At 42.5% G+C, this 18,667-nt stretch overlaps 1 protein-coding gene across 1 annotated transcript in view; it reads left to right on the top strand.

The window, feature by feature from the left end:
• Positions 1 to 18,667, top strand: part of Vps13B (vacuolar protein sorting 13B) — a 79,372-nt gene that overhangs the window by 53,131 nt on the left and 7,574 nt on the right. The window contains exons 32-40 of the mRNA XM_045768163.2: positions 1,641 to 1,778; positions 2,484 to 2,633; positions 4,448 to 5,273; positions 5,459 to 5,650; positions 8,199 to 9,605; positions 9,970 to 10,140; positions 12,370 to 12,536; positions 14,396 to 14,602; positions 16,551 to 16,700. Coding sequence (XP_045624119.2) covers positions 1,641 to 1,778; positions 2,484 to 2,633; positions 4,448 to 5,273; positions 5,459 to 5,650; positions 8,199 to 9,605; positions 9,970 to 10,140; positions 12,370 to 12,536; positions 14,396 to 14,602; positions 16,551 to 16,700 — 3,408 coding nt within the window. The remainder of the gene's footprint in view (positions 1 to 1,640; positions 1,779 to 2,483; positions 2,634 to 4,447; positions 5,274 to 5,458; positions 5,651 to 8,198; positions 9,606 to 9,969; positions 10,141 to 12,369; positions 12,537 to 14,395; positions 14,603 to 16,550; positions 16,701 to 18,667) is intronic.

Below are 18,667 nucleotides of genomic sequence, written 5' to 3' on the forward strand. Positions count from 1 at the left end.
GCGCTTTGGGTTGATCCGGTTCCCCTCGTTCCCTGTTTCAGGGCTCGGGTCTCCCGGGTCGTCCGCAGAGTTTTTAGGTCTTCCAGCCTGTGGTCTATCCTTGCGCCCGTGCTGTTCGGACGTCTGCAGCTTTTGCTGCTGTGTTGGTGACGTCTAAGGCTCATTTCGGGCACAAGGATTTGAGGGTCGCACATGTTCCTGGCCGCCGTTTCTTTATGCGCGCATCTTCTCCTATGCGTTTCTTGTTGCCTTGGGTCACAGGTTACCACCTGTTGTCTCGGCTTCGCGTTGCGGAGTTTGTGGCGGCTGCCTCCCACGTCAGCCCTTTCTTTTCCTTCTCGTTGGGTATGAATCTCCAGGGAGCCGTAGGGGCTCCCCACAGAAAACCAGCGTTGAATGTAATGAAGCGCCATTTTCTGGGTGAGCCCTGGAGGCTCCCTGGCAACCCTCCCTCCCACCGGTCGGCGGATTTTTCGCGTTGGTTGAAGCTTAGCTTCCGAACTGATGCTAGGCAGCCGGCACGGTGAGGTCCGGGGCTCCCCCCTCCCCCTCTCGGGGCGGGGAGGGCTGTGTGGACGATCGGCGTGGCAGTAAATTGTGATGTTTGCTTGTTTGCTTGTTTCTCTAGGATTGTAGGGAGTTTCTACCTATCTGTTTGATTTTTTGCTTTAGTTTTTTACCATGTGGGGTTTGTTTTGTTATGCCTACCTTTCTGGGTGCCTAACCCCCGGTCGATGGCAGATAAGGAAAACCCCAACCACAAGGGGGTTTTCCAGGGCCATTGCTCCCTGAAACCTCTCTGAAGGGGCCAGGTTCTGGCGTTGGTCCCTGGTAGGTCTGAATTCCTTAGCTAATGTCCCTGTCTAATATAACATACATTAGCCCGATAAGCTCCAGAGAGCCTCTGGGGCTCACCCAGAAAATGGCGTTTCATTACATTCAACGCTGGTTTTTTAAACAACTTCTTATATTTTATTAGTAATTTTATAGGATTATGGGCAATATTTGTATCTATAGAAACAGATTGGATTATATACAATATTTGTATCTGTAGAAACAGATTGGATTATTTCCAAAGTTTTTGTAAATAACAAAGTTTTTTGTAAAAAAATTCCAACCATTTTAGAATTGACTTAATCTCTAGAAGCTTAATTAACAGATGTTATTGCTTGTGTACACCTGAGGTTGTTAGCTCATATTTTGGTCCGCAGACAATGAGTAACACTAACGTGGAGGAAAATTGTCAATCAGGTCACAAATCTGAAAATGAAGAACGGACAACGTTTCGGTTTAAACTAACGACCGAAACGTCTTTGGTTCTTCGTTTTCAGATGTGTGGTTGGGTGTGAACTCTTCATTATGGTTGATGTTGTTGTTTCCTGGCCACACTGGGGAGAGTGCCGCTCAGCCTTTACTGCTCACTAGTGAAACATTAGACCAGGTTTATTATCACCTCACCAACTTGTTACACTTCGCACTTTATCTTTCCTGTTTGAATAAAGCTATAAAAGTTACATTTATTGGACAGATTACTTATGAATTGAATGTCTTGTTAAATTTATATTACCAACATATGAGCATGTATTTGTAAATAATATATGACTTGTACTCTACAGTTAATATTGTTGGTATTCCTGCAGGTTGTGGTGAAAGGTCGTGGACACACGCACACACTACACTGTGATGGCTCTGTTGCACATCAACTAACATTCCAATTGAACCCAGAATTTGAAGTGTCCAGTCCTCCAATTCCTCTTTCAAGAGGTTTGGTTGATCAGGTAATCAAACATCATTGAATAGTGTTGCAAGATGCGGTTTTCTGAAACATCACTTTGTGTTAAAAAATTTAGATTTGCTCTAGTTCCAATATAGCCACCTGGTCTTGTTGCTTTCTTTTATGAATTACTTGCATAGATTTCATAAATGCTTAAAAACATAAATGTTTAAAAACTAAAATTTTGTTTTGTTTTAAGTTTCAGCTTAATTAAAAACTGATACTTATATGATCTGTTTTGTATGTGTTGCTTAGGGGTGATGATGTGAACAGTATTGACGTGTGAATTTGGTGGTACTGTACTGTACAAAGATGAGCGCTTTAATACCAAGTTTTGATGGCTCAGTCTTAGGTGTTTGTACTTTGGCCGGCTCAGTGTAGATTTGTTTGAATGATGTGTGTACCGCTACACAGGTCTGCCTCACTCTTGGCAGTATATCAGGTTTCCACACAAACTGTCTTGTACTATATTTTACAAACTTTTTAGATTATATTCTTACATCATTGCACTCTGGTAATCATAATTTTGACCATACCTTTAAAGTTGAGAAACTCTGATCTGATGTTTCTTTTTTTTTGTATATGCACAAGATTTACTATAAATGTGGTTGTGCTTGTAGATATGCTGTTGACCTACTTTTAATTCTCCTTTTGCACACACTGTTATACAAAGTTATTGGCATTTTTAATCATATTCAACATTTTACAGATGAGATTTTCACAGCCTCAAGAGGCAGTGGATATCTCACAATACTTGCAACAGTTATTTGATGGTCCTGAAGATCGCTGGCCCTACGTAGACACATCAGACTTTATGGGCGATGTCCTCTTTGCTGACCAGCCAAAGATTGACCTCCAGGTGAGACCAGAATGACAGTGCTCAAAAGTAGAAGCCGTGGAAATTGGTTTTGTTTCATAAACGTACCTGGTGAAAGTAAAGTGCGTGCAATAGGTATACAGTAATAGGGTGGATGTCGTATAAGTGAAAGTTGTCTGAAAAGGAAATATATAGCAGAGGTGTAGGTGGAGCACAGTACACCTGTACAGTGTTTACACTTGTGCTATGAAGCAGGTGTAGGTGGAGCACAGTACACTTGTATATTGTTTACACTTGTGCTATGAAGCAGGTGTAGGTGGAGCACAGTACACTTATACAGTGTTTACACTTGTGCTATGAAGCAGGTGTAGGTGGAGCACAGTACACTTGTACAGTGTTTACACTTGTGCTATGAAGCAGGTGTAGGTGGAGCACAGTACACTTATACAGTGTTTACACTTGTGCTATGAAGCAGGTGTAGGTGGAGCACAGTACACTTGTACAGTGTTTACACTTGTGCTATGAAGCAGGTGTAGGTGGAGCACAGTACACTTATACAGTGTTTACACTTGTGCTATGAAGCAGGTGTAGGTGGAGCACAGTACACTTGTACAGTGTTTACACTTGTGCTATGAAGCAGGTGTAGGTGGAGCACAGTACACTTGTACAGTGTTTACACTTGTGCTATGAAGCAGGTGTAGGTGGAGCACAGTACACTTATACAGTGTTTACACTTGTGCTATGAAGCAGGTGTAGGTGGAGCACAGTACACTTGTACAGTGTTTACACTTGTGCTATGAAGCAGGTGTAGGTGGAGCACAGTACACTTGTACATTGTTTACACTTGTGCTATGAAGCAGGTGTAGGTGGAGCACAGTACACTTATACAGTGTTTACACTTGTGCTATGAAGCAGGTGTAGGTGGAGCACAGTACACTTGTACAGTGTTTACACTTGTGCTATGAAGCAGGTGTAGGTGGAGCACAGTACACTTGTACATTGTTTACACTTGTGCCATGAAGCAGGTGTAGGTGGAGCACAGTACACTTGTACATTGTTTACACTTGTGCCATGAAGCAGGTGTAGGTGGAGCACAGTACACTTGTACATTGTTTACACTTGTGCCATGAAGCAGGTGTAGGTGGAGCACAGTACACCTGTACATTGTTTACACTTGTGCCATGAAGCAGGTGTAGGTGGAGCACAGTACACTTGTACATTGTTTACACTTGTGCCATGAAGCAGGTGTAGGTGGAGCACAGTACACTTGTACATTGTTTACACTTGTGCCATGAAGCAGGTGTAGGTGGAGCACAGTACACTTGTACATTGTTTACACTTGTGCCATGAAGCAGGTGTAGGTGGAGCACAGTACACCTGTACATTGTTTACACTTGTGCCATGAAGCAGGTGTAGGTGGATTCATTATAATGCTTACTATAATTATTCTCTATTTTATTACATAAACATAAATCTTTTTATTTTATCCAAATGCTTGTTTTACTTGTTATTCGTGATCGTTAATTTTGTTAGCATTAGTTTCGTTCAGGTTAGGCTTACCTGATTTCTGTTACTTTGTTAAGTATTAAACCAGTAGGTATTGGTTGTCTTTGACTGTCTGACCAGCAAAGTTGTTGACTTATATTTTATAGTCAATACTTTTTCAGGAGTCTTTGGTCTTCAATTTTTCTGGCAAGAGCATTCAGGGAAGAATTGATTTACTGTAATTTTAAAGCTTTGTTCTTTCTGGAGGAAAATATAATTGACTTAGAATTGTAGGTTGAATAAGATTAATATTTTATTGTTAAATGTGTGAAGGAAAGACTTGTACTACAAAGTAATTATTTCTTTTGCAGGTTGGGTTCTCAGGTCTATATCCATATTGCAACACACTTGTGGTTGACATCCGACCATGGGCCCTAATGGTAAACCATACCGGGATAGATATTCTACTCCAAGAAGCCGGCTCCTCGAGTAGCTGGTTTGTACCTCCTGGGGCTGTTTTTGCTCCCCCAAAATTGGATGGACTTTTCACAATTGGCTTGGTAGAAAATGACCAACATTTCCATACTACATCTCTGCAGCTATCCAAGGAAGACAGGTGGTACAGTCTAAAATTTGAGGGCCGTATTCCTCGAGAAGGCGCCACAAATCTCCGTATTCCTACTCAAGACAAAGTGTGCTTTATCACTGTGCTCTCAAGGTATGAGGAGAATATTCAAATAATGCACCTTCTTCCAACATATTCAATCACCAACAATACTCGAGATGAATTAACTGTTCGCTCTATGTATGTCTATTCGGGTAATACCAAGATCCAGCTTCCTGTATCATTACCTGCTTTGGAACTGTCTTCCAAATCTGGAAGCAGCTACATGAAGGAAGTCCCACTACTTCTATGGTACATTCTAAAAGACCCAGGCTCATCAAGCTCAGATGAAGAGTTTTGTTGTATTCAAATTGGCCAAAATGGTTACCAGGCTCACCCAGTTGTTATAAAGGATGCCCCTCCAGACCAGCGTATGACATTCACCCTGCCAAATAATGATGATGGGCCTGTTCTCAACAGATCATTCTTGGTTACTTCTCACAAGCACTTTGGCCAAATTAAGATGGTTGTACAAATGGATCCATCACCACAAATGCTTATACACAACTGCACTAGTGCATTGCTTATATTGGGTAAGTCAACTTTGTTAAGCAAGATTCATAATGTTGAAATATAATTCAAGAATTAATTTAGTAACCAGGAGCAGCCATTTGTCCAAGTTTTTCTTAAGGTTAACATGAGAGGATATGCACCTTTCTCATATACCGTAGAGTGTGGGGGGAAAGTTTGATATACTCTGTATTGTCTTAACATACAGGTCAGAGTTCAACCAAGGAAGAGGGCATAATGGAAGAAGAGTTGGACATGTTTGCAGCGATGCCTTCAGTTCCAGCCAGCAAAGCTGTCCATTACACATTCCCGTATATTTCACACAGGTTTCCAGAGATCACAACAAACAATACAGCATACCCACGTCTTCATTTTTCTCAACCAGATATTCTTAATAATGGTAGGTGATGCTTCATTTTAAGTTACATTACCTAAAAAAGGCAGCTTGGACAAAGGTTTCTTCTATGTTTATGGAGGAAGTTCTTATTCCTTCTGTGAGTGGCAGGCAAGTTTGGATGCATTGAAAGAAGAGGTTGTTGAAGCCTCTCATCCAAAACTTTAAGAACAAATGTGATGAGACATTTAAGGGTGACAGGTAATTAACAAGCCAGGTATAAATTACTAGGAGACGGGGCAGAAAGGACTAGAGCTCACTTCCATGTAATCATTAATAGGTTGTCAGTGGTAGGTAAACAGGATAGTTAGATCTTGCCAACTTCTACATAGTGGCCTCAGTATACCTCTTCTCTTAATTGTTAAACTAAAAGTATGGCAATTTTCTGAAAATAGGAGCCATATTTGTTTTATGATCCAGCTTTGTGAAATATGGGTATATTAGTGTTACCTACCTCCAGCCATTTCTGTGTATGCTTGACTATTCATATTTTTGTATTCTTATCAAAGGCTGGTGTATAATTGTTCATCTCTATGTATACAACATGCAATTTTTCTGGGGGGAGCCCCGTTGGCTCCCTGAAGCTATCCAGGCTGAATGGATATGTATATCTTTCTGGCATCAGTCAGTGCATAGAGTTCTTGCCTACCGGGACCACGAGCCAGAACCTGGCCCCCTCTAGAAAGGCACGAGGAGCAATGGCCTATAGAGACCCTCCCCCTGTGGTTGGGAGCATTCTATGTCTGCCATCGACCGGGACAGGCACCCAGAAAGGTAGGCGCCCAAAACAAACCCCTATTCTGGTAAAACTATTGTGACCGAAGGCCGAACAAGTGGACAGAACTCCCCAAACGAAAATTAGCAAACTAGCATGATGTCATCATGTTGCTGCACCCCCCCTCCCTGGGAGGGGGAAGGAAGAGTCCCAGACCCACCCACTAGCGACCCAACCTACAGTTCTTGGCTGATGGGAGTCTGGTGCGGTCGTGCCTCTGACTCCAGTTTTTGTTTCAGTTCTGTGCCTTGTGGTGTGGGCTGTCTCTTCCGGGGGGTGCGTAAACCTGGAGTTGTATTCCACGGTACTCGGGCTGCATGCGCCTAGAGTTTCCTTCCCTAGGTGCCCTGTAAGTACTGTCCTTGGTCTGGGATTGTTTCTCCAAGGCTCTTTTTCTTGTTGGCATTGGCCTCTGCGGGTCGGCTTGGGGAGCTTCATGCTCTCCTACGGTGCAAGGGTTTCTGCTCTTTCGGTTGTGGCGATTGTTTTGTTCGCTTGCAGCCATCTCCTTCTTTTCTGGAGAAGAATGAGACTGGTGCGTTCCGGAGGAGTCAGTGGGTGGTTGATGCTTGGTTGGTACGGCCGGGGGTGCATCATACTTTGCGTCCGGTTGCGGTGCTTCGCCGTTATTTGCGCGCGGCGGCTTCTGTGTCCGGGGATGCACTTTGGGTTGATCCGGTTTCCCTTCTTCCCTCTTCGCGGGTTCGGGTCTCCCAGGTCGTCCGCAAGGTTATCCCATCCAGCCAGCCTGCGGTCTATCCCCGTGCCCATGACGTCCGTATGTTCGTGGCTCTTGCTGCCATCTTTGGGAATATGTCTTGGTCTGATATTCGGGTGCTGGGTTTTTGCCGGTCGAACTTGGGGTCCTGGCTGCTCGTTACCTTGTGAATGTCCCTGGGGCCCCGTCAGGCCTGTGTTGCTTTGGGTCGGCGGTTGCAGCCAGTTGTCTCGACTTCGAGTTGAGGAGTGAGCGACGACCGCCTCCTGGGTAAGTCCCTCTTTTTCCGTCTGTGGGTAGTTAGCTCTGGAGAGCCGACGGGGCTCCGCCCAGAAAACCAGCGTTGAATATAATGAAACGCCATTTTCTGGGTGAGTCGCGGAGGCTCCCCGGCATCCCTCCCTCCCTCTGGTCGGCGGTTTTTCATGTTTTTGACATCCAGCCTCAGAACTGAGGTGTGGGTAGCTGGCGTGAAGGGTCTGGGGCTCCCCCTTCCCCCTCCCGGGGAGGGGGGATCTGCGCAGACAGCGGCGTGGCGACGTATGACATCATACTAGTTTGCTCGTTTTCTTTTGGGGAGTTCTATCCACTAGTTCGGCTTTTGGTAGCAATTTTAACCAGAATTGAGGTTTGTTTTGGGGCGCTTACCTTTCTGGGTGCCTGATCCGGTCGATGGCAGACATAGAATGCTTCCAACCACACGGGGGTTTCTATAGGCCATTGCTCCCCTTGCCTCTCTGAGGGGGGCCCGGTTCTGGCGGTGGTCCCCGGTAGGCCTAAGAACTCCATGCACATGACTGATGCCAAAGTCTGATATTAGCATATCAGCCGGGTATAGCTCCGGGAAGCCTCCGGGACTCGTCCAGAAAATGGCGTTTCATTACATTCAACGCTGGTTTTTTGAAAAAAATTTTGTTGTTGCACCTGTGGGTGTTGAAGCCATTATGACCCCTAGGCGCCCAAATGTTAATTGGAAAATCATTATTGTTTATTGTTTAAAATGTAATATAGATATAATGTACATTGAAGGTAGTCCAATGTTGCTTTTCTTTATTTTACAGCTGAGACTGAAGAAGTGTTGTGGAGTCAAGGTGTAGACATTCAACAGCATTATGATCAGTTTGTTAGTGTGCCAGGCTATGGAGATGTGAAGGTGCGGATAGAACACGTTGCACATACCACACACGTCTTCATTGATCCAGTCAGTCGAGTTGAGGTTTCAGCGAGAGACATCCGAAGTCGCATTGCAGCCGAACCGTCAAAGGGCAGAGTGGCTACATCGACGAATAAGGGTAGAACTATAAAGGAAAAAGAAGGCATGGTATTGGAGGTAGAAGATACAGCTGTACTTGAAAACCCTCAGAGCACTGAAGGCTTACTAATAAAGGAAACAACATGTGGAAAGAAGGTTTCTGAGGAGGATGGATACCTCATAAAAGTGGCACCACACGAGAAAGAAGTCAAGTCAACCACTGTTATTTATTGCACATTCATGTGCACACAAGTGGTTTTAGTTTTAAAAGATGATGTCAGTGACCAGGAAAATATATCTGAAATCTTAAGAGTTACTCTGGATAATTTTATTGCAAGTCTGAGACCTAAAATTGATTTATCCGAGAAACTTCGAGCTTTAGATTATAGAGTTAAGGAGCGAGTGGAAGTTATCGTCTTTGTTGGTGATGCTCAGATTGATAACCAGCTCTTTGTGTCGGGTAAATTTGACTTTCCAGTGATATTAATTAGACAGGATCCTCAATTGGCTCCCAAATTTTCACCATTGGATCCCATAGAGAGAGCTATACAAATTTCTCACAATAATGCACTATTTACCATTTCTGTTGTCATGGAGCGATCTCCAACAAAAATGTGCATACACTCAGTCCATATAAAGCAGAATCCCATTACTGTATATGCTGAGGATGCAGTATTCTACTCTCTTATGGAAATTCTTTCTTCTTTTCTACCTGTATCAAGACACAAAGCCATTAAATTTGGGAGAGAGCGAGAGACGAATGAAGAGGAGGAGGAAAGTTTACCTGTCGTAATGAGAATGCCTAAAGCAGTGCTGCTGAAGTCAAAAGCCATGACTCATCCTGTCCAAATGTCTCGCCTAACAATTGAGCCAATTGCTCTGTTACTTAGTGTCCATGCATCAATAAAGTTATATGTTGCTTTGGACCAGTCTCCACTCAACTTTGGTCAATTTCATCGATCTGAAATCATGACGACAAGCTACACGCTCGGGCACAGTCTGACTATGCATTATTTGTCAGGTGCACTCATCCGAGCTGGGTGGGTAGTGGGATCCCTTGATTTACTTGGCAATCCTGGAGGATTTGCCAGGACAGTTGGGTCAGGTGTGAGGGATTTTGTACAATTTCCATACGAAGGAATTCTTCAAGGTCCATGGGCATTCATTGCTGGAGTGACTCATGGCTCTATGTCATTGGTGAAGCATCTTACTGCAGGTAAGAACCCAGATTGTTGACAAAGTTGCTTTTGCTATATAGGGATATTAATGTATAACACAATATTATTTTAATGTACTTTATGTGTAAAAGTAATAATTCCCATGTATTAAACTTAAATTTGTAGAACATTACTTGCTAAACCTGCTTGTTCATACATGGCACACTAATAATAATGTATAATACTGTATTGTATAGGAGAGTATGAAATTCAAACCTTGAGCTACAAATGCTTACAATGAAATTTATCTTTTACTCTGATCTTGATAATATATATGCTTTAAATAATGTTGCTATATATTGTCATATATAAGAAATCTTATAATTTAAATTACTGTTAAAGATATCTTCTCACTTCTTACAGGTACCGTAGTGTCTTTAACAAACTTGGCTAGTTCAGTGGCTCGCAACATGGAACGGCTCTCACTGGATGAAGATCATATTGAACGAAGTGAAGCAGGTCGACGCTACCAGCCATCTGGTCTTGTACACGGACTTGTACAAGGACTTTCAGCTTTTGGAATATCTCTTCTAGGTGTGGCTTTTGTTACTACATATTTGAAATTACAGTATAATTGTATTATCTATTTGGAATGTATAAGCAACCCGCAATATGTACTGTGGTTGTATTTCTTTAAAATCCTTGTATAGCCCCACATGCACATGTCAAACTTAGCTATTGTACAGCTTACAGAAAAAATAATGTTACATTTAAGAGACCTCCAAAAGTCATCCTTTTTCTAGTTGAAAATGTATACAAGGAATTGTACACACAATGTTACTGAATGGCATAAACTACATGTAATATTTTTAACAAGCCACTTTTTTAGATAAAGATAGTATATGAAGTATATGAGGGGGGTTGTATCCACATGGTGGACTTGGTTGTAGGTTGTGGCTACGATCACCAGTCATCTTAATGTTATGAAGCTGCTGGTATTTGGTGAAATTGTAAAACTAGCCACTACTTGCTATGTAAGGTTTGGTACTTAATGTGGACCCTTGTTCTTATACTTAGATTTCAGATATCTTCAAAATCTTAGCATAGTCACAGCAAAATTTAGTTGCACATGTATTCACATTTACAGCGTTACACAGAGACACAGAGACGTTAGAAAGAATTTTTTCAGTGTCAGAGTAGTTAATAAATAGAATGCATTAGGAAGTGATGTGGTGGAGGCTGACTCCATACACAGTTTCAAATGTAGATATGATAGAGCCCAGTAGGCTCAGGAATCTGTACACCAGTTGATTGACAGTTGAGAGGCGGGACCAAAGAGCCAAAGCTCAACCCCCGCAAGCACAATTAGGTGAGTACAGCACTTCCTCCAATCATTCAGGATTTCTTACCTTTGTTTCTTGAACATTTACTGAACGTGTCACTGCTACAGTACCTTTAATTTTTAGGGTCTGTAATTAATTACAGACCCTTTTCATAATTTTTATTGTACAAGAGCTAGGTTCACTAATCTTGCAGTGGCAACTGAGGGATAAAATTAAATTGCCATTTTCAAGTTTATCATAATTTTCAAATTGAAAAAGAACCTCCTTGACAATTCTGTCTAACCTTAATCATGCCTAACCTTAATCTGTCTAACCTTAATGTTGCCACATGAAAGACTGATTAAAAAAATAGAGTGTGGATCACTGGCGCGGGGGTCTGGGGCTTCCCCTTCCCAGCTGCGCAGACATGCGGCGTGGCTCGTGTGACATCATGGGCATTTGCTCGTTTTCCATTGGGGGATTTCTGTCCACTGATTTCATTATTTTCGTTGGTTTCATCAGTATAGGGGTTCGTTTTGAGGCGCTTACCTTTCTGGGTGCCTGTTCCTGTCGATGGCAGATATAGAATGCTCCGAAATCACATGTGCATTTCTATGGCCCATTGCTCTTCACGCCTCTCTGAGGGGGCCAGGTTCTGGCCATGGTCCTTGGTAGGCCTGGAACTCCACCCACATCGACTGGTGCCAAAAGTTAAGACTATCCCTATCAGTCTGGATAGCTCTGGGGAGCCGTAGGGGCTCCCTTCAGAACAAAAATGGATTGATAAACACTTGAAAGGTGGGCCGAAAGAGCCAAAGCTCAACCCCTGCCAGCACAACTAGGTTTCTACATGCTAACCTCTCATCTACATATGCCTAATAGTGATGAGGAGGTTATTTAATTATCTTTTTGTTATAACACTAAAGTGCAAAATCTTATGAATCAAAACCCTCTTCAACTGCTAATTAATATCACATGGACAGCCAATTATTCCTCTTCAAACTACCAGTTAGCTAAATATTTACTATGCTGATCACCACTAGATGGCAGGTTGACAATATTCTGCCTATATTTTTAACCCAAACTCATCCTCAGCATACCAGTGATATGTTTTATTACTTTATTCACTAATTAGGTTTTCCTGTGTTAAGTTTTTTTTACACAGGTGGGTACAGAAACAGATGAATTCTGACTCCTGTTAGCAGGCTGAGAGCTTTCCCTTCCCATAGCTCATGGTAAGCCTTACCCTTCTAGTTTTTCCTGGAACATTACCCACCACCAATTGGTTAACAACCAGGTTCTCAATTACTGATGGATAACTAAGGGGCAAATAGTACAGATGGGTGCCCAGTAAATCCTTCCCTGGCCATGACTCTAATCCAAATCAAATCACTAGTTAGGCATGGGGTGAATGTTTACCACTGTGCCACCAGGAACTGATATATTTGTTGTAATTGCATCAACATACATAGTTTACCAAGTATCTTAACCCTCATACCAGGTGCTATTGGTGGACTCGCACACCAGCCCATGCAAGCTATGATGAATGATGGAGTCAGTGCCAGTAGTGTGGTTGGAGGAGTTGGCAAAGGCTTAGTTGGGATTGTGACGAAGCCAATAGGTGGAGCTGCAGATCTTTTGGTTCATACTGGCCAGGGACTCTTGCAGGTAATGTATTGGGGTTGAATTCATCCTTTATATTTTGTATAATGTAGTTCATTTGAATGAATTTTCAGTAGCTAACTGTGCTCTAACTTTCGTAAAACTTATTTATATTCATTATAATTACTGTACCTTATTTCATACTTTTATGAGTTTGGGAAAGGGATAAGTTTTGTGAAAAGCTCATCAGATGCAGGAAGTCTTTAACCCTTAAGTTGCGCAACCCATCATATGATGTGTTGAGTGACTTGTTATAAAATGAGCATTCCATCATATGATGTATTGGAGTGCTACGCAAGATTTAAACGGCCCGCGGATTCACGGGGTTCAACTCACCTTCATCAGGGCTCTTGTAAACAGACGCCATTTTTTTTTTAAATCGTGGGCCAAATTCCCGGGTGTGAGGGCCTCAGTATCGAGTGAGCCACCAAGCCTGATGCATGCAGCATGAGTCCTCCCTCACTCCAACATCTTGCTCGCCAACATTGCTCCTCCCACCATACTGTTATTGTTTTTATTACACTATGTACACATGTTATGTATATCTATCTACATGTTTTATTCACCAGAACTATGCAAGTAAGCCGGTATTGTGTCCAAACAGTACAGTGGCCACCATACACTGCATGAGAAATCACACAGCAGACAGCAGACGACGCTACGATTACGACGTCACCTCCTTTACCAAAATAGCTCCTCACAACATACTCCTGTTGCTGTTATTGCACTATATATACACACACTGTATATACCCATGTACATATGTGTTCACCATAGCGAACCACTAAGCTAGTATGGTGGGCAAAACAAGAGTGGCGGCCACACACAGTGAGGCTACCTCGATTCCCTCCCTCCCTCACCAAAATTCCTCCTCCCACAATACTACGCACAGCACTAATTATCACCACAATCCTGCTATTATCACAATCCTGGTCACTAATTCCTGTAAATGAATAATTGACCACAAGTTTATTTTGTAAAGGAACCTAAGAAGTCATTTGAAGATTCCTAGATGGACGAAATAATGCTGTGGTGCTGTGGCTAACGATGTGAACATTGTGAACAGCATTGAATCACTGATATTTGAACATTGTACACAGTCATAATCACACTCAGACTCTTCTGTAATACTATCGTGATTAAATAATACAAGTTATATATATATTTTGACATTATTAGGCAATACTGTGGTCACACGCTGAACAGCAGTGCTGTGATCTCATGCTGCGTACGCCAGCCTTGGTTGCTCACTCAGTACTGAGACTTTCACACCCAGGAATGTTGCGCGCGATTTTTTTTAATGGTGGCGTCTGTTTTTCAAGAGCCCTGAGGAAGCTGATGTGAACCCCATGTAGCCGCGAGAGTTTTGACTGGTACACTAAAAATATAAATACTGTACCCAGAGGCGCGTTGCGCACCCCCGTCAAGGGCCTGCAGGCGCGTTGCGCAGTTGAGGGGTTAAGAGTGAATGAAACAAAAATTTGGTACTGGCAATAATGAGTGGGTAGAAACTACAATGACCGACATTAATTATATTTACTGTGAAGGAAGTACAGAGGCAGCTGATGGAATTAGGTATAAGTAAGGCAGTTAGACCAAACCAGATATCACCATTGGCTACTGAAAGAGGCACCAGGATTATTACATAATCCACTTAGTAGTCTGTAATGTAATATAATATTAGACAGTGAGTAACTCCTGCAAGACTGCAAACATTTTACTAATGTTCAGTAAAGTGAGAACAAGGAATCATTCAAGATGAAGATTTGGCAACTATGCTTTTATACTGTATTCTTCCTGCGGTAATGGGTTCTTTTCTTATCCAGTTCCAGATTATGATGAATTAATATCCTTTTGTATTTCAGGGGGCAGGATGGCACCGAGAACAGGTACCACGATACCAGCCATTGGTTGAACCTCATAACAAGGAAGTGAATGCTCCCCTTAAGCTAGTGTGGAAGTTAGTAGCAGCGTTACCTCAGGAGTGCCGAGCTGTACTTGCAGCTGTTGATGCTACTCATCTTACAATTGCAGGATCTTACACACCTGTTACTGTTTTACTCACTCCGCAAGTAAGTTCCTGACAATTAATGGAGTTTCATAAAATAAATAAATAGATAAATAAATAAATAAATAAATAAATAAATATAAATATAAATATATATATATATGTCGTACCTAGTAGCCAGAACGCACTTCTCAGCCTATTATGCAAGGCCCAATTTGCCTAATAAGCCAAGTTTTCATGAATTAATTGTTTTTCGACTACCTAACCTACCTAACCTAACCTAACCTAACTTTTTCGGCTACCTAACCTAACCTAACCTATAAAGATAGGTTAGGTTAGGTTAGGTAGGGTTGGTTAGGTTCGGTCATATATCTACGTTAATTTTAACTCCAATAAAGAAAAATTGACCTCATACATAATGAAAAGGGTAGATTTATCATTTCATAAGAAAAAAATTTGAGAAAATACATTAATTCAGGAAAACTTGGCTTATTAGGCAAATCGGGCCATGAATAGTAGGCCAAAAAGTGCGTTCTGGCTACTAGGTACGACATATATATATATATATATATATATATATATATATATATATATATATATATATATATATATATATATATATATATATATATATATATATATATATATATATATACATACATATACAGTATATATTAATACTATAGGAAGGGAGTACCACCTCTGGCTGGAAGAAGGGGGAACCCTTAGCCTCGGAGGAAACCACACAACGCATTAGAGGGAATGTTTAGGTCCCCTCCAATACAGTTTCTGTGCGATTTTCTCCTACCACCCCCTTCCTTTGAATTTTTATTTTTGTGCTATTATATGTTTAAAGGTTACAAGATATACATTGGTTGATACAAAGAGTGCTTAAAGGTTATGGATCTTTTGAAGCTCCTTCGTTTCCTAACGGGAACCGAGGAAGCAGCAGGCGTTTCCCCTCTGGATCGCCACATTGAGTCGTTGAAACAAAAAACTGGCTGCTCTTGGGTCCCTGGTGACGTCAATGAGCTTGGAGCCCAATTCCTTGAGAAATCCCAAGGCACTCTTGCCCCAGGGGCCATGCGTCTCAGATGCTATGGGAACAAAGATGTATTGACCTTCCAATCGCCTGTATTTGTCTGATTTTGCTATTTCCCTGTGGTTGGCCGCCCCACCTGCTTGATCAGCACCAAAGTGTACATAGGTGTCAGCCAGGGTGGATACACACGTGTAGTCCCACACCAAGTGTCTACCCTCCTTCCAGGAGTTTGGAAGGGGGGTAGGTTTTGGAACTCCATCTGGACCAACTGCTTTGTTCTTACTTAGCTCCTTGAGCATTTTTTCCATTCCGTCTCTAGACACCTCTATGTGCTCTATGTTGTTCTCTGGAATTCTTATTGTGTCTGGTTCCCTTAAGATTTCATCTTGTACAAACACATTTTGGAACTTTTTGTTTAATGTTTCACATATTTCCTTTTCATTTTCCATGATTCTGTTTCCCATTTTCAACCTCTGAATATTATCCTTTACCTGCAATTTGTTGTTTATGAATTTATAGAATAGACCTGGTTCTGTTTTACATTTGTCTGCAATCCCTTTTTCAAAATTTCTTTCTGCCTCTCTCCTCACTGCCGTGTAGTTGTTTCTCACATCTTTGTATCGCTGGTATGTTTAGGGGTTTGGCCTCTTCCTATATTGATTTCTTGGGAGTTTGCTTGGGAGTACCCGGAGCACAAGTTCGAATCCTCCTCATGGTCCCTACTGATTTTCTTGTTAATAAATCATGTTAATGGGATTTCTTTGGGCACAAGAGCATGTTGTCTTGGCAGTGTGTCTCACTGCAAGCTCAGGGCACAATCGAGAGAGCTATTCAGAAAGGAGCCCTTAAATTCTCTCACCTTTTTATGTTTTTTATTATTTTTATTGGTATGTAAAGTATGTGACATTGTAGTTAATATGGTACTCTGAATGTTTATTCCTTGTTTTACATTGTTATTTATTTTGATCAGGTACTTTTTATTCTGAGCGTTGAAGAAGATGCCCAGCAGCACGCTCTCCCTCTGGCTGAAGTCACGTGGCGGGCTCATCCCTCTGATCCTACACTTATTTACATTGAGAAAGTTCAACCTGAACCTAAACCTCAGAACCCAGATATGGAGGTGAGTTTAGCCTGTTACATTGCTTTGTAACTTAGATTAGCTTGTTTCATAACTTCACAGCAACGTGAAATTAATTATTTAAATCTTTGGTTCTAGTGTAACTTGAAATAGGGTCCAGGAATATCCTCGTTCCACACACTAACAAGTAGTGACACAGTAGTTAACATGTGCAATTAGATCATCCCCAGACTCTGGTTCCCACTAGTGGGATCTGAACCAATACCAGGGTCTTTTCTCTCACCCAGAAAATGGCGTTACATTATATTCAATGCTTTTCTAGGGGGAACCCCATCGGCTCTCCGGAGCTATACCAGGCTGATATGCTAATGTCAGACTTTGGCATCAGTCATGTGTATGGAGTTCTGTGGGCCTACTGGGGACCACGAGCCAGAACCTGGCCCCCTCAGAGAGACAAGGGGAGCAATGGCCTATAGAAACCCCCGTGTGGTTGGAAGCATTCTATGTCTGCCATCGACCATGTTGGGCACCCAGAAAGGTAAGCTTCCCAAAGCAAATCCCCTATTCAGGTTAAAATTGTTACCTAACGCCGAACTAGTGGATAGAACTTACTAAAAAGAAACGAGCAAACTAGCATGACGTCACATGTCACTGTGCCGCTGTCTGCGCAGCTCCCCCCTCCCAGGGAGGGGGGAAGGGGAAGCCCCAGACCCCCTGTCCCTTCTTAGGTGGCTGTGTTTTGTTGGCATTGTCTTGTTCCTTTCTTGTGGGGGTTCGTGACCATCATTTTGCCGCATACAGTCGCCTCGTATCGCACGGCGCTGGCAGAGCTGCTTCCACTTGCGTTCGGTATTGATGTTGCTTCTAAGCCGTTCTGCAAGCTGTCTCATGCGTTGTTTCACCTCCGGCCTGCTCATGTGATTTATTATCATGGGATTTATTAATCAAAGCGTTAGTAACAAGACACCTGGTGTGGTTCTTCAGCTCTATCTTGCTCTGGTTAGGCCCCATTTAGATTATGCAGTTCAGTTTTGGTCGCCGAACTATAGAATGGATATAAATTCACTTGAACGTGTCCAGCGTAGGATGACAAAGTTAATTCCCCAAATTAGAAGTCTTTCATATGAAGAAAGATTATTAAATCTTAAATTGCATTCACTGGAAAGACGAAGAGTTAGGGGTGACATGATAGAAGTTTACAAGTGGATGAATGGACATAACAAAGGGGATATTAATAGGGTATTAAAAGTATCAACTCAAGACAGAACACGAAACAATGGGTATAAATTGAATAAGTTTAGATTTAGGAAAGACTTGGGTATATACTGGTGCGGTAACAGGGTTGTTGATTTGTGGAACCAATTACCGCGTAACGTGGTGGAGGTGGGGTCCCTCGATTGTTTCAAGCGCGGGTTGGACATGTATATGAGTGGGATTGGGTGGTTATAGATAGGAGCTGCCTCGTATGGGCCAATAGGGCTTCTGCAGTTACCTTTGTTCTTATGTGCCGCTTGTGCCGTCCTGGTCATTGGACAGAGTGCTCTTTTCTTTCTTCTCCTCGGTTTATGGTGGCCCCACCGGTTCTGGTTTTCTGCTCCTTCGGTCGGGGCGGTAGGTTTGTTCGTCTGCAGCCATCTCCTTCTTATCTGGCAAAATTGAGACTGCTGCTTTCCTGAGGGGTCCTTGGGTTTTTGATGCATGGTTGGTTAGGCCAGGGGTGCATCGTGTTTTGTGGCTCATGGCGTTTCTCCCCCGTTATTTGCGCGCCTCGGCTTCTGTGTTTGTGGTCGCGTTTTGGGTTGCTCCTGTTTCCCTTTTTTCCTGTTCACGGGTGCGGGTTTCCCAGGTCGTCCGCAGGATTCTTACGGCTAGCTAGCCTGCGGTCTATCCCCGTGCTCGTGACGTTCGTAAGTTCGCGGCTCTTGCCGCCGTCTTTGGCAACGTGACCTGGTTTAACATTCGGGTGCGGGGTTTTTTGGCAGTCGAACAGGGTCTTGGCTGCTCGTTAT

Source organism: Procambarus clarkii, chromosome 91, assembly GCF_040958095.1.
Source record: "Procambarus clarkii isolate CNS0578487 chromosome 91, FALCON_Pclarkii_2.0, whole genome shotgun sequence".
NCBI classification, from domain to species: Eukaryota; Metazoa; Arthropoda; class Malacostraca; order Decapoda; family Cambaridae; genus Procambarus; species Procambarus clarkii.